The 12,717-nt window shown below is 39.7% G+C and overlaps 1 protein-coding gene across 1 annotated transcript in view; it reads right to left on the bottom strand.

The window, feature by feature from the left end:
• MAF (MAF bZIP transcription factor) overlaps positions 1 to 12,717 on the bottom strand; it is a 57,299-nt gene that overhangs the window by 32,251 nt on the left and 12,331 nt on the right. The window contains exon 2 of the mRNA XM_036751247.1: positions 10,280 to 10,339. Coding sequence (XP_036607142.1) covers positions 10,306 to 10,339 — 34 coding nt within the window. The 3' untranslated portion in view covers positions 10,280 to 10,305. The remainder of the gene's footprint in view (positions 1 to 10,279; positions 10,340 to 12,717) is intronic.

The following is a 12,717-nucleotide window of genomic DNA, read 5'->3' as shown; positions in this document are numbered from 1 at the left end:
ACAGGAATTCCTTATCATTCTTGACAAGTCAGTGGATTCCTTTGATCTTGGGGCTCACACAAAGGAGGATGGGTTGCTGCAGAGACTCAAGGTGACCAGAAGAAAATTGGAAGATGAGTTTTCTAACAAGAACAACAACAAACAATGGTAACAACAAATCCTTTCAGTTAGCTTGTGTTTGGGCCTGTTACAGTGAACCTGCTTTGAGGATGTACCCAGGTCCTTTGCATTACCTACTGTTCAGAACTGCATGGGAAATGAAGACCTAGTTGGAGAAAAAGCACATTCATCTTCCACAGCTCAAAGACCCAAGTGAACTTTGAAATCCCTGATAAATTGGAATGTAACTAACTAGTGGAGAAATGCTCTGTGTTTGGAGTGTTCAAGGTACGTTTCAATAAAAAATGTAGCTGCGTTTTGACCACAGGATCAAGGTATTTCTAATTTTAAAATTATGATTTGCAAATGTTGCAGAATGGACCTTGGGGAAGTATAAGATCGCAGTAAAAGATCATTGGTCTTTTGGTGTTTGAGAATTCTACATTTTTCCTCATCTTATCCATCTTCCACGGAAATCAGGATCTGGCTTCCCTCTACCTCCTAATTCTCAGGTCACCTTCAAATGGTTACTGATGCTCATGGCCTTGTTTTTAAAGTATGTCTCCAATATCTTTGTGCCTTGGTGGCATTTTCTGCTCTCTAGCAAGGCTTCCAGATCCACAGGACTGGAATACCATATGGGATTCTGCCATTTTGAAGTCGGTCATTTTTTTTGTACCCCTGTTGCAGTTAGTGAGATCATGTAATATATTACATATATTGCATATATGTAATATATTACATGTAATATATTACAAATGCCCACCAACAGCCTCATCCAGCACAACAACAGCCTCAATCCCACAGTGTGTTACTTCCTTTACAAAGTCAGTACATAAACTAGTTGTCATTTCACTGAAATGAGTTTTGTAGAGGAGCAGTGAAGTTCAGTGGAAAAAGCACTGGATTTAAAATCAAAGGTCTTGGGTTCAAATCCCATTTCTATTCCTTAATACTAAAGTGACGTTGAGTAAGCCATTAAAAAAAGAAAACAAACTTCTAGGCCTCAGTTTCCCCATCTGTAAAATCAAAGAGTTGTTCTAAATGTAATCTGAGGTCTCTTTCTATAAATCTATGAGAATGTGATAGTATATAACATAGGGTGCAAAGAGGTAAGTTGGGTAAAAACAAATGGATATCTGGTACTAACTACATACCAAAAAATACCAACCAAGCATGTTGGGTAGATCTTCTAGGGAAGATTAATGGGACAGTGTACACATGAATAGCACAGGATGAAAAGGCTTGCAGGAGCTTGGATGGTACAGGAGTATGAGAAGGGATAAAATCAGGGATCTTTCAAATTAGCCAAATATCAGCCATATAAATGAATGTATGTATGTGTGTATGTATATGTGTGTATACACATGTGTATATATGCATGTGAATATACACATATATTGACTGTGTTTCAAACCATGACTACTTTGAAAAACAGTCAATATACATCTACATATTGGTTTCTTTCTCTATATATGCACACACATATATAATAAATGTGTATACACACATTTATGTACTGGTTTACAACACATTCTTATTCAAGCCCGGATAGCTGCACCAGGCTGACCTTGGCTCAAATTAAATTCAAGTCCAAATGGACGTGATGTTGGCAGTTTGAGTATTTATGTTGCTATTTATAATTGATATCATTTCCAGTTTCCCACAGTGTGTTACTTCCTTTACAAAGTTTTCATCACATTCACTGCCCCTGTCACTCCCCTCCCCTATTTCATTTCTTCCTAGTATTCTATCATTCCATTAATTTATTTCATTATGTTTCTGAAATTGAAAGTGGAAATGCCAGAAATGATCATCTGTGACACGAAACTTCCCTCACTTTGTTCTACCAATAAACAATACTTGTTCTCAATATGAAAAAACAAAAACAAATAAAAATAAACAGACCCGAGGTTTCCTCCCCTTTGCCCCTCCCTGGGAGAAGCCAAACTTGTCACTTCAAACTGAAGATGCAGAGAAGTACACTGCTGATCTTTGTTTGATAATAATTACAAAATGTGTTTTCCTTTAAAAAAATTAATTAAAAACAGAAGATGAAATAAATATTTCAGACGACCGGCAGCAAAGTGGGAAAATACCATGTGTTTGGAGTTTTAGTGCCCTCGGAGTGCGGAAATTTATTTGCAGCAAGCAGAAAAGAGACAGCAGGCATAAAAATTCAGCAGATTCCCCCTAGTAAAATTATTTATCAAGCTAACAAGGGAGGAACCCTTCTAGTAACAACAAGCCAGTGAGGAAAAGGCATGGCTTTATATTTTACCTTTGGGTTAGTGCACCAGTAAAAATGCCAACTGACAAGCTCTTCACATAAACATTTCTTTCTAAATGAGCTTCCTTGTTAGGGGGAAAAAAACTTCTTAGCTAAGAAGCACTATAGTCAACACAGAGAGAATTCTGGCCTGAACAATCCTTTACCCTTTAATGCAAAAATCTTAAGCAAAACATAAAGATAATGGGAAATGTAAGTGAGGAATTTTAGAGAATAAATTAGCGGTCTGTTTCTAAATTCCAAGAGCTGTGTTCACATTGTCATCAGTGTATCCCCCCTCCTCATATGTTCACTCAAATGTCACCTTTCTGTAATATGCTTTTCAGCCCTGGTATTGCTTCTACCTCTGCAAAAAATACACACACATACGTACACATACATATATCCATACACACAGATATATATATACACTGATGAGAGCTCCACTGCACTAGCCTCATCGCTATATTTTTCAAATATTTATTTTACGACCAAAACCCCAAAGCCAGTTTTTACAGTTTAGTTTAACGATACCAAACTTTGATTATAAATTACAAGCCACTTTACTGCAGCTTGCAAAAGAAAAAAGAAAAAAAAATTGAGCGGAAACCCTACAAGAGTCCAATTCCAATTAAATTGTAAAGAAATAGTAAAAGGATGCATTCCCTGAATAACTGCATTCTAAACAGCCCTGCAAATTTTCTCCTGTCGAATTTATAGTGGAGTCACACACTAGGAACTCTCCTTCCCTTGAACGAAAATTTGACAGTTTAACCGTGGCAGACACTAAAGGTGCCTTTTTATGGTGGGAGGAGATGCTGCATGGAGGCTTGGAATGATACAATAATACCCGGGTCAAAGGGAGAAATAGTCGAGGTTCTCCGGGTGACTTAGGAGAAGAAAGCATCGTCAACAGAAGCAGTTTCAGCATCAAAATGCCAGCCAGTTGAGGAAAACAGAGGAGAAAAACAAAAACAGACTCTGCCTTCTTCTAGGCTCCTCCAAACAGGGGAACGTTTTTTTCCCTGCCTCTGCAGAATCTTCTGGCTTTGGCTGAATAAGTGAGGTCTCCCACTCTCAGCGTGGATGGAGCGGTGTCCTTGGCCTGCCAGGCCAAAAGTCACCAACTCAAATCCTATCTGCCCAAACCTGATGTTGGTGATGAATGCTGCAGATGTGTCTGTTTGTCTGTAGGGGACAGTCTGCAGCAACTGGAGACTTATGACACACCCATTATTTCCACACTGGTCCCTATCACTACGGAATAAAAATTTGAAAAAAAAAGCCTCCAGAAATGTGGGGATGTGCTCTGTACCCCCTACACACAGAGATAGAAAAGAGTATAAAAGCAGATTAATATCAAAATAATTCAGATATTTTAAATTGCTTCAGTTATACAGGTTTGAGGAGGGACCTCCCTATTCAGCAAGAATCTGAATTTTCCAAATTGTCAACTTATCCTGGTACAGACCTAAAAAACAAAACAGTGATAGGTGTGCTATGGCCTAGGAGACTCACCCTTCTCCTTTCCCTTCATTCCTCAGACCTCATAGTAGTAATAAATAGAAAATATTAATAGTATTTTTCTGTACCCAAATTACATTCCAGTGTTACTTGCAGGCCCCCATTCTTCATGGCATCAAATTGATGAAATAAAATAGTAGATAAATTAAATAATTAAAATAATAACTGGTCAATGAAGGGTTATTCAATGGTGAGAGAGGAGAACAATGCTGCAGGATAGAGAGAACAGTGCCCAGAAGCAGGGCAGGATGATAAACTTTACATTCTTTGGCACTGTTTTGGGGAAAGACAAGTGAATTAGGAAATCTTTCCTCATCAATCCCCCAAACAGGTTCAATCCAACTCATTTTCACACCTACTCTGTTCTGCCCCTCCCTCTCACCCCCCCCCCTTTATACTTTACTGTATGGTAGAGAAAAATAACCACAAATTCAAGAACCATCAACAAAACAGCATCAGATGGTAGCTGAGTAAGTATCAGCTTCGGGCTATACATATTCCACTTGGACACAGGGTAACATCCTGAGGTGGGGTTCAAAGGACCAGATACTTGAGTACTGGTGCCCATTGTCCAGCACAGCTCAGAAGTGATGCCTAGATGCCCCATGGGTGATTTGCGGGGTTCTCTCAATCAGCTGCTGCAAACCAGGCTCTTGTCAAGGTAATTCAGGAAATGCAATGCACCTGCAACGTCTAAATGGGAACTACAGATCTGCCAGGAAAAGAACCTCCTAATCTGCGTGTCATGCTCAAGGCAGTAAGAGGCCTTTACTTGGCCTGAGTTCATCCAGCCTTGCCTAGCACTGAGTCAGGAATGAAACTTCTTCCAATATATAAATACCCCAGCAGCTCACCCCAGCGGTATAGACTCCAGCCCTTTAATTAACCATCATCAGTAACAAAAGGTCTTTATTTTGATTAACATTGAAGGGGGTGGGGGGAAGGAACCCTGGCATTAGAGCACGTTTAAATAATTACACTACGCAGGCTAACTTGGCTGGAAGCAAAAGACGCATGCGGGAGAGAAGAAAGGAACTTTGTCTGGAGAACCCAATTTAAACCAGGAATGACCTCTGGGTCAATTTTTCAGAGTATTTCAGATCAATTCAATTCTCACCTCCACTGCCTCCCCTGCTAGCAAATGAACTTACTGTGCTTTTCAATAGGTTGAAATGACTAAAAAGGAGCCTTGGCTAGCTGTGTGTGAATAACCAGTTATTAGATGATGTGTTGGGAGGAGGTAGGGATGGTGGAGGAGTGTGTGTGTGTGTGTGTGTGTGTGTGTGTGTGTGTGTGCGTGCGCGTGCCGCTGTGTGTATGTATGTGTGCACGTGCGCCCATGCACTCCCTTTTCCGCTTGCCTGCCTGCCTGCACCCCTCTTTTTGATTGTCATTCTCACCTCACTGGTGATTAAGTTGTAGGGTGCTCTGGTGGATTGTTAATTAGGTGTTAATATCTGCAAGCAGCCTCCACCTGAGGTCATCCCTCAGAAGCTGGGCTGTCTCCAGTGACGGTACCTGTAATCCCCGTTGCTAGTTTGATTTCCACTCAACAGCTGGAGCGACTGTTTCTTCATGTCTGGTTTCATTTCCGATCTGAAATTATATGAGTGCTAATATCTTTATTATCTCTCCTGTAGAGCAGCCGCGCTTGAAAGCGGGGCACAGCGGGCCATTTTCATTGGCTTGTTTTTACCGCGGCGTTTTTCCAAACATTTCAAGCAAAAATCTTCCTGCTTAACTAATTTATGGCTGAGAATTTCTTCGGGAGTCAAGAGGGGGAAAAGTTACAATCTCTGTCTCTTTTGGGGGGGGGGATGTTGAGGAAATCAGAGCTGCGAGCAGCAGGTGAAAAGAGTGGAAACATTGGGACCAGAAGCTGACAATAAAGGCAGCGGGATACCAGAGTTTTGGCAGGTGGTGTGTGTCTGTGTACTCGCATGTGTATGCATTGGTAATGAAAGCTCTTCAATGAGGCATCGTTGTGTTATAAGTAATGAGCTCCATCTACTCTTTTTTTTTTTTTTTTTGCATTAGTCGTTTTGTTCCTTCCAAACACATAACATTTTTTCGCTCTTTAAATCCACACCTCCCGGAAAGTCCCAGAGAGCTGACTAAGAATAATAGGAGTTCACACAGCATCATTAGGCCCAGAGACCTGCAAATGCTTTACTATAATTAATTGATTAAATCAGCCAGGCGGGATTGGGCCCAGGCCTGAGTAGTTGAAAGAAATCAGGAGACCATGTGAAAAATCAGGTGGGGGTAGAGGGGAGGAATAATTTAAATGGAAATTAAAAAGAAGACCCCAGTATTGGACTTTTCCAAGCTGCCTGATGCTCACTGCCATCATAATTTGTGTGGGGCTGACTTGAGAACAGTGTTATGGACTCAGTCAGGGGTCCATCCCATCCTGGCTCCAAGGTGGGCTGAAATGCTTCACTATCTTTCACTCTCTGAGGTGAGGCCTTAATTCCTTAAGGGGATGTTTGGAAGCCAATGACTAGACTCAGAGACAAGAAAGAGCGATGCTATTCTAAAAGCAGTGCCCCACCCTGGAACCAAGGGCTCTTAGCTCTTTGTAACAAAAGCTGCTTTGATTTCATTTCCAAACCCTCATGAGCAAAGGAGGAAGAAAATATTTACCAAAATAAGGTATCTACACAAGATTAAAGTAAATACCTTCTTTAGCTCCTACCTCTTTGCTGGAAGCTGGACACTGTGGGCTGAGGTTTTCAGGACAACTTAGAAAATGATAAAAATCTTCCTAACACTTAACAAATACATGAACGTTTGTCTTCACAAAACCAAGTAAGGGAGGAGAGGAAAGGAGAGAAGAGAAGAGGGAAGCGATTCCCTATAATTATATTGTTCCATTTCTAGAGCAAAATTTTTATTAAAAGAATAAAAGGGAGTCACTTGAATGAGCTTCTCCCAAAGGTAGCCTGCAATCTAGCCACCAAGGATCAGACCTACCCATCATGCCCAAAATGTTCATGGACCGGTTTGGAACTATGCCCAAAGGGCTATAGAAATGTTCATACCCTTTGACCCAGCAATACCACTTCTAGGGTTGTATCCCAAAGAAATCACGCAAGTGGGAAAAGGACCCATATGTACAAGAATATTTATAGCAGCTCTCTTTGTGGTAGCCAAGAATTGGAAATCAAAGGGATTGCCCATCAATTGGGAATGGCTGAACAAGCTGTGGTATATGAAGGTGATGGAATACTATTGTGCCATAAGAAATGGGGATGATGCAGACTTCATAACAACCTGGAAAAACCTACACGACATAATGCTGAGTGAGTGGAGCAGAGCCAGGAGAATGTTGTGCACAGCCACAGATATATGGATTCCATGAGGACCAACCCTGACATACTGCGCTTTTCTCAGCAACCTAAGGGACAAGGACAACTCCAGGGGACTCACGATGGAGAATGCTATCTTCATCGAGACAAAGAACTGCGAAGTTTGAATACAGACTGAGGCACACTACATGCTCGCCTTTTCTGCTTCTCTTTTGTTTTTGTTTTTGTTCTTTTTTTTTTTTTGGTTCTGTTTCTTCTTTCTCATGATTCATTCCATTGGTCAAGGTTCTTCTCCACGACTTGACAAGTGCATAAATTAATTCAATGCGAAGTTATACATGACAGTTATATGAGACTTCATGCCGTCCTGGGGAGGGAGGGGGGAGGGAGGGGAGAAAAACTGGAACTCAAGACTGTGTAGAACCGTGTGTGGTAAACTAAAAATAAATAAAGAAATTTATAAAAAAAAAATGTTCATGGACCAGTCTGTTACATTTGGGCTTTTCTTGGCAAAGTTTCAGAAGGCCTTTGCTGAACAAGGGGAAACCTGGAATGACCTTAGCTGTCATCATTCAGATCTGTGTATCATTCCACTTTTAAAACAAGGGAATCTGTTTGGAAGACCAACTTTCACCTCAGATCACCCTTAAGAAGAAAACCACCCAATCCAGATCACCTAATTTATACTATTCAGATTGAAAGGCAACCTTCCGGAGCCAATTCTCAATCATTAGCAGAAAACCCATCCTTACATCGCACCCCAGCACGAAGGTCAAGTTACATCACAGCTCGTTTCCATGGAAACGATTGTGACATAATAGTTTACATGACACACCATCCCTGAAAAGTTTCCCTAGGGTCAAAAGGAGACAATATGACATCCAGAAGTCCCACATACCAAGATTTTGCTTTTGTGATCTAATGATAGAAAATATTTTTAATATAGGGGGATCACTATAACCCATCTGATTTGAACCAACCATTGCTGTTTGTAAGGGTCCATGCAGTCTTAGAAATGAATTAGTATGGGATAGCTCTCTGGGAGAGGGTAAAGGGAGGGACGCAGAGAAAATTTGGACCATGTGAAAACAAAAGATCGGAATAAGAATGTATTTAAAAATAAATGAATTAGTATTTAGCTTTGTAGACAACTCTTGGAATGCATATTTTGGAATGAATGTTAGAAATGAAACATAATCCAAATAATATTTCTAGGACCAAGGGAAGAGCAGCTCACTTGTCCGCAAAATGGCTGTGATCTATTTCCAGATCCTCAACAAACCATAAGGCTTCATGTGGTTGAAATTAGCCAGGGACTGCTGAGACAGTTGTCCACTGCTATAAGACTCTGCTACTAAATTTCTTTAACCAAATTGACTTTCTGAGAATAAACTAAGGAACCCTCTTGAGAGGATAAAATATTGGACTTTTCATATCTAAGCTTATAATTTCTAATATCACTGAGAAACTTCACAGAATTGTCCTCCTCTTCCCCAAATTCCCCATCTGACCAAATGTCTTTCTTTTTTCTTGTGCTCACCTGTCAATCACGTTCATAGCTGAAATTTGATTTCTCCCCAACCAGTAACCTTATATGAAATATTACCATAGGGGTCAGGCCAATGTGAACCTTGCCACAGAAGTTCATTAACTCCTGGTGGATCCGGTGTGTATTTGTTTCAAAGGATTAAAATCCTGGTAGTGAACAGAGAAGGATCATAATAGTTCAGGACTGGCATTCAAACCTTCCTTACAAAGGGAAGGGTGGAGTTGCAGAGACATCGAGCAGTGCATACACTAGTGAAACCTTAATAATATAGGGATACCCTGAACTTCCTTCTGGTGGGGGGGGTAGTTATCAAAAGTGATGTATTTAAAGTGAGACTCATATTAGCAGCCAAAAGAGGACAACAAACACATTTAGGGGGAATAAAATCAGAACCTTTCTATTACTTCTAATTCCTTGTGCCCTTATAATAATTTTTCTTGTAAATATGTAGTAATCCTAGGGCAGTCTGACTTTTGGTCTCCCCATCCACACACCCCCAACACCTGTAGGTCCTCTTCAAACCAAACCAAGAGGTATATATTTCTCACAGATTTCCCGGCAAGCAGCAATGTTGCTAAAATAAAATCAAACTTTCATTCCATTGGGCAATAAAGAGTCAACAACTAGAGTACCTCAAATCATGACCCAGAATAAATAAGGACCTGTGTGAGTGTAGGAGGGAGTCTGGCTTCTGAAAGCAAAGGTTTCATGATTAAGTTTGCACAGTGATAGCCACGGAGGAAACCCCACTTACATGGCCAGATTTCATTTTTTCCATGATGCCTGATAAAAATCGGGTTTTCTCTTCTTCCCCCTCTCCTCCCATGATCTACTTACGAGCTTTTCTTCCCACCTCAATTACTGACCTACAATTAAGGTAAGGGGCTAGTTTGAGCTTTACATGTTTTGTTTATTGTTGTTTTTGGTTAGGAAGACGAGAGGAGAAGACATAGCTTGCTTTGAAATCACAAAAATTCCTATATGTAGATATGACAATAAGGAAAAATGACGATTCCAATTATCTTTCCCTGTTATCCCCCCCATGCAACCCCCCCAACCCCAATAAATTTCTCATGTATGTGTCAAGGTGAGTCAAATATAGGATCTGTTCAGTATTGATTTAGATTTACAGATTTGGGACAGTGGGCCTGACCATTCCAAATGCCAAGTCCCCATGAAGGTATATAGGTAAGTTAGATGGATCAGAAGGAGGAAATAGGCCTGTTTTCATTAATATAATTGTCTACAGAGAGAATTGGGCTGCATGTGGGTAAATAGCTGAAAATATACACATGCTGATTCGGACACAGAAACCCATTCCTGGCACCCCAGCCTTTTGCCATCTCTTTAGTTGGCAGGTGAAAACTGCAATCTGACACCACGCAAACAGACATGAGCTTAGAGTTGGGGCCTAGGGAAAAAGAGACATGACTCTATTGATTCCCTTTGCCCTCCAACACAGGAATTCCTCACATGGACAACTCACTGAAATGAATGAAGTTCATGCAAAGGAGTTGAAAAAAGTACCTTTTGGACTTCGGCAACAGGAATTCTCACATCACTGATGTGGAGGAGTCTCTTGGATACCTAATTTGGCAAATATATTAAAATAAACAAGATGAAATTAATAGTAATTAAAAACATTTACAAAGACATCATGTAAATGGTAGCCTAACTGCTACATGTATCAGAATTAATCCAAACCAAGACTAATTTAATTTTAGGATGACTCAGGTAATGTTTTTAATATTATTGATGTAGGAATGACATCGACCAGAAGGCAATGAGACAAAAAGCCTCTCCTGTCCCTTATGAGACTCGGCTAGAGGTATCCTGGTGGCATTAGATATTCATCAGATTTATGGAAATTAAGATGACTAGAGCCCAAAGTGGCAGGTAAGGAAGGGTGTATCTTATTGAGATGGGCTCCAAAGATCCATACCAGAATGGCCTCAAAGCCTCCTGTTCGACCCATAACTAACCCAAGAGTATCCGGGGGTCATAGTACTGTAGATGATAGGACCTGGACTTCAAAACTTCAGAGTACCTTCCCTACCCCACCATGTTTCTTCTGGAAGAATGAGCTAGTGTGCGTGAGTGAAAATACTCCCCAATTCTATGTCATTACACGTTGGCTGATCCTGCTAACACTGCTAACTTTAATTACAGATGTTCTCTTAACAAATAGAACCATTTAGGTACTATTCTTTTATTTATTAACTTACTCGCTATTTAAATTAGTAGCAGAGAGTGTTTGGAATGGTGATATGAAAATTAAACTGCTTGAAAAAAAATCCTTTCTGTTTCACAATGAATAACAAAGCCCAGTAATTCAAAGTAGTTAGCTTTCTATGGTTCAAAAAAATCCTTATTGCTATTAGCTGTATTAATGTCAGTGGCAAAATAATTATCATTTACTGTACATAGCACATTATTTTCCAGACAGCAGTTTAATAACAAAACAGACCTGTCATTTCTCCCTACACTTAGTCACACTACTCAAGTTCAGACTGTCAAAATATATTTAAAATCTAATTTAAAAAATTCAACACAGTTACAGCAAATCTGTGTACAATAACAGTGATAAACCAGTGAGTCAATCTATGTTTTCCCCCCTAGCGTGGTGAGTTCGTTATTTTTTTTTCTCTTCATTTCTACATCTGCATTTCTATAATGGATAGGAAGGGATAGATTATACAAATGGATATGGTCAGACCTGTTTCAATGAAGTAATTGGACCCAGGATTCCTTCTTCCTTTAAAATCTTTTTTATAATAATGTCCCCCCTCAAGTCCCCTCTCCCCCAATTATCTTTAAATGTCCTTTACCTAAATATTATGGCTCTGCCAGAATCTCTTGGATAAACAGATTTTAACAGCATCTATCTGGGTCTGTGCTGCTGTATTTGGATTTCATGTGTTCACTCCCATATCATGTTAACAATATTTAAAATAAAACACCTTAAACTTTCAGACCACATGTCTTTATTTCTACAGAGACATTATGCATCAGTCTCTTGTCACATTTGAATCTTTTTCTCGCCTTAAACAAACACAAAAATAAACATGTGGGGCTCATAGAATTTTGTATTCGAATAGCAAACTGGTTTGTTTAAGTTGATATTAGCATTACTAAATGTATCTTCATCTTAAAAAGTCAAGTTGAAACTGAACCACCAACCAATCAAAGTTAAATTTTTAGAACTGATTCTTTTAAAAATCAGATGAATAGGCTTTGTGTTCTCAAGCAAACATGAATAGAATATTTCGGTCATTTCACAGCTTTCTTATAAACATATATTGGATGGTGAGGAGGTGAAATGTAGATGAAATAATTTCTCACAAGGTAAATTTTTCTGTTTTAGAAGAAAACATTCTGCTGCTGGAAATTCCCCTCTGCCTTCCCAAGTACCCTGACGATCCTATAGATTATTTTGGGAGAAAAGGGCATTTTGCTCAAAATCTCTTAAAGAAGAAACCCTTCTCAGTTTTTGGCATCATTTTCTTCAAGATAATCTCTTCTTCCTTGCCAATGGGTGAATTCATTAATTAAAGCATTAATGAACAAATTCAGTTTCAAAATAGGTGGTGATATCCAGGGTTCTCACATTTGAAGAAGACACCCAAAGGACTCTGGTTAGCCTGACCTCCTTACCTTTATATTCTAGGCTGAGTCGAATCTGTGGACAATTGTCCCTCAGCTGGACCTTAACTATCTAATCAAAGCCAAGGATCTGAGGTAACAGAGTGGTTTGCTTAGTGATTGGGATAGTGGTATTTGAAATTTTATTGATAGCTTCAAGAAGCAGTTAAAAAAATTAACTCGTGCTGGGCCATGGGCTGAATGAAGATATATAATAGCCATGCAAAATGTCCACCCACATTGAGGCCTGCTTGCACACCTTGCTCATGTCCCCACACTGTTGGCAATCAAGGGAGTTTGGCTGGGAGAACACTCGTGGTTGT

Source organism: Trichosurus vulpecula, chromosome 3, assembly GCF_011100635.1.
Source record: "Trichosurus vulpecula isolate mTriVul1 chromosome 3, mTriVul1.pri, whole genome shotgun sequence".
Taxonomy (NCBI): domain Eukaryota; kingdom Metazoa; phylum Chordata; class Mammalia; order Diprotodontia; family Phalangeridae; genus Trichosurus; species Trichosurus vulpecula.
This window is presented reverse-complemented; position numbering and strand designations above follow the sequence as displayed.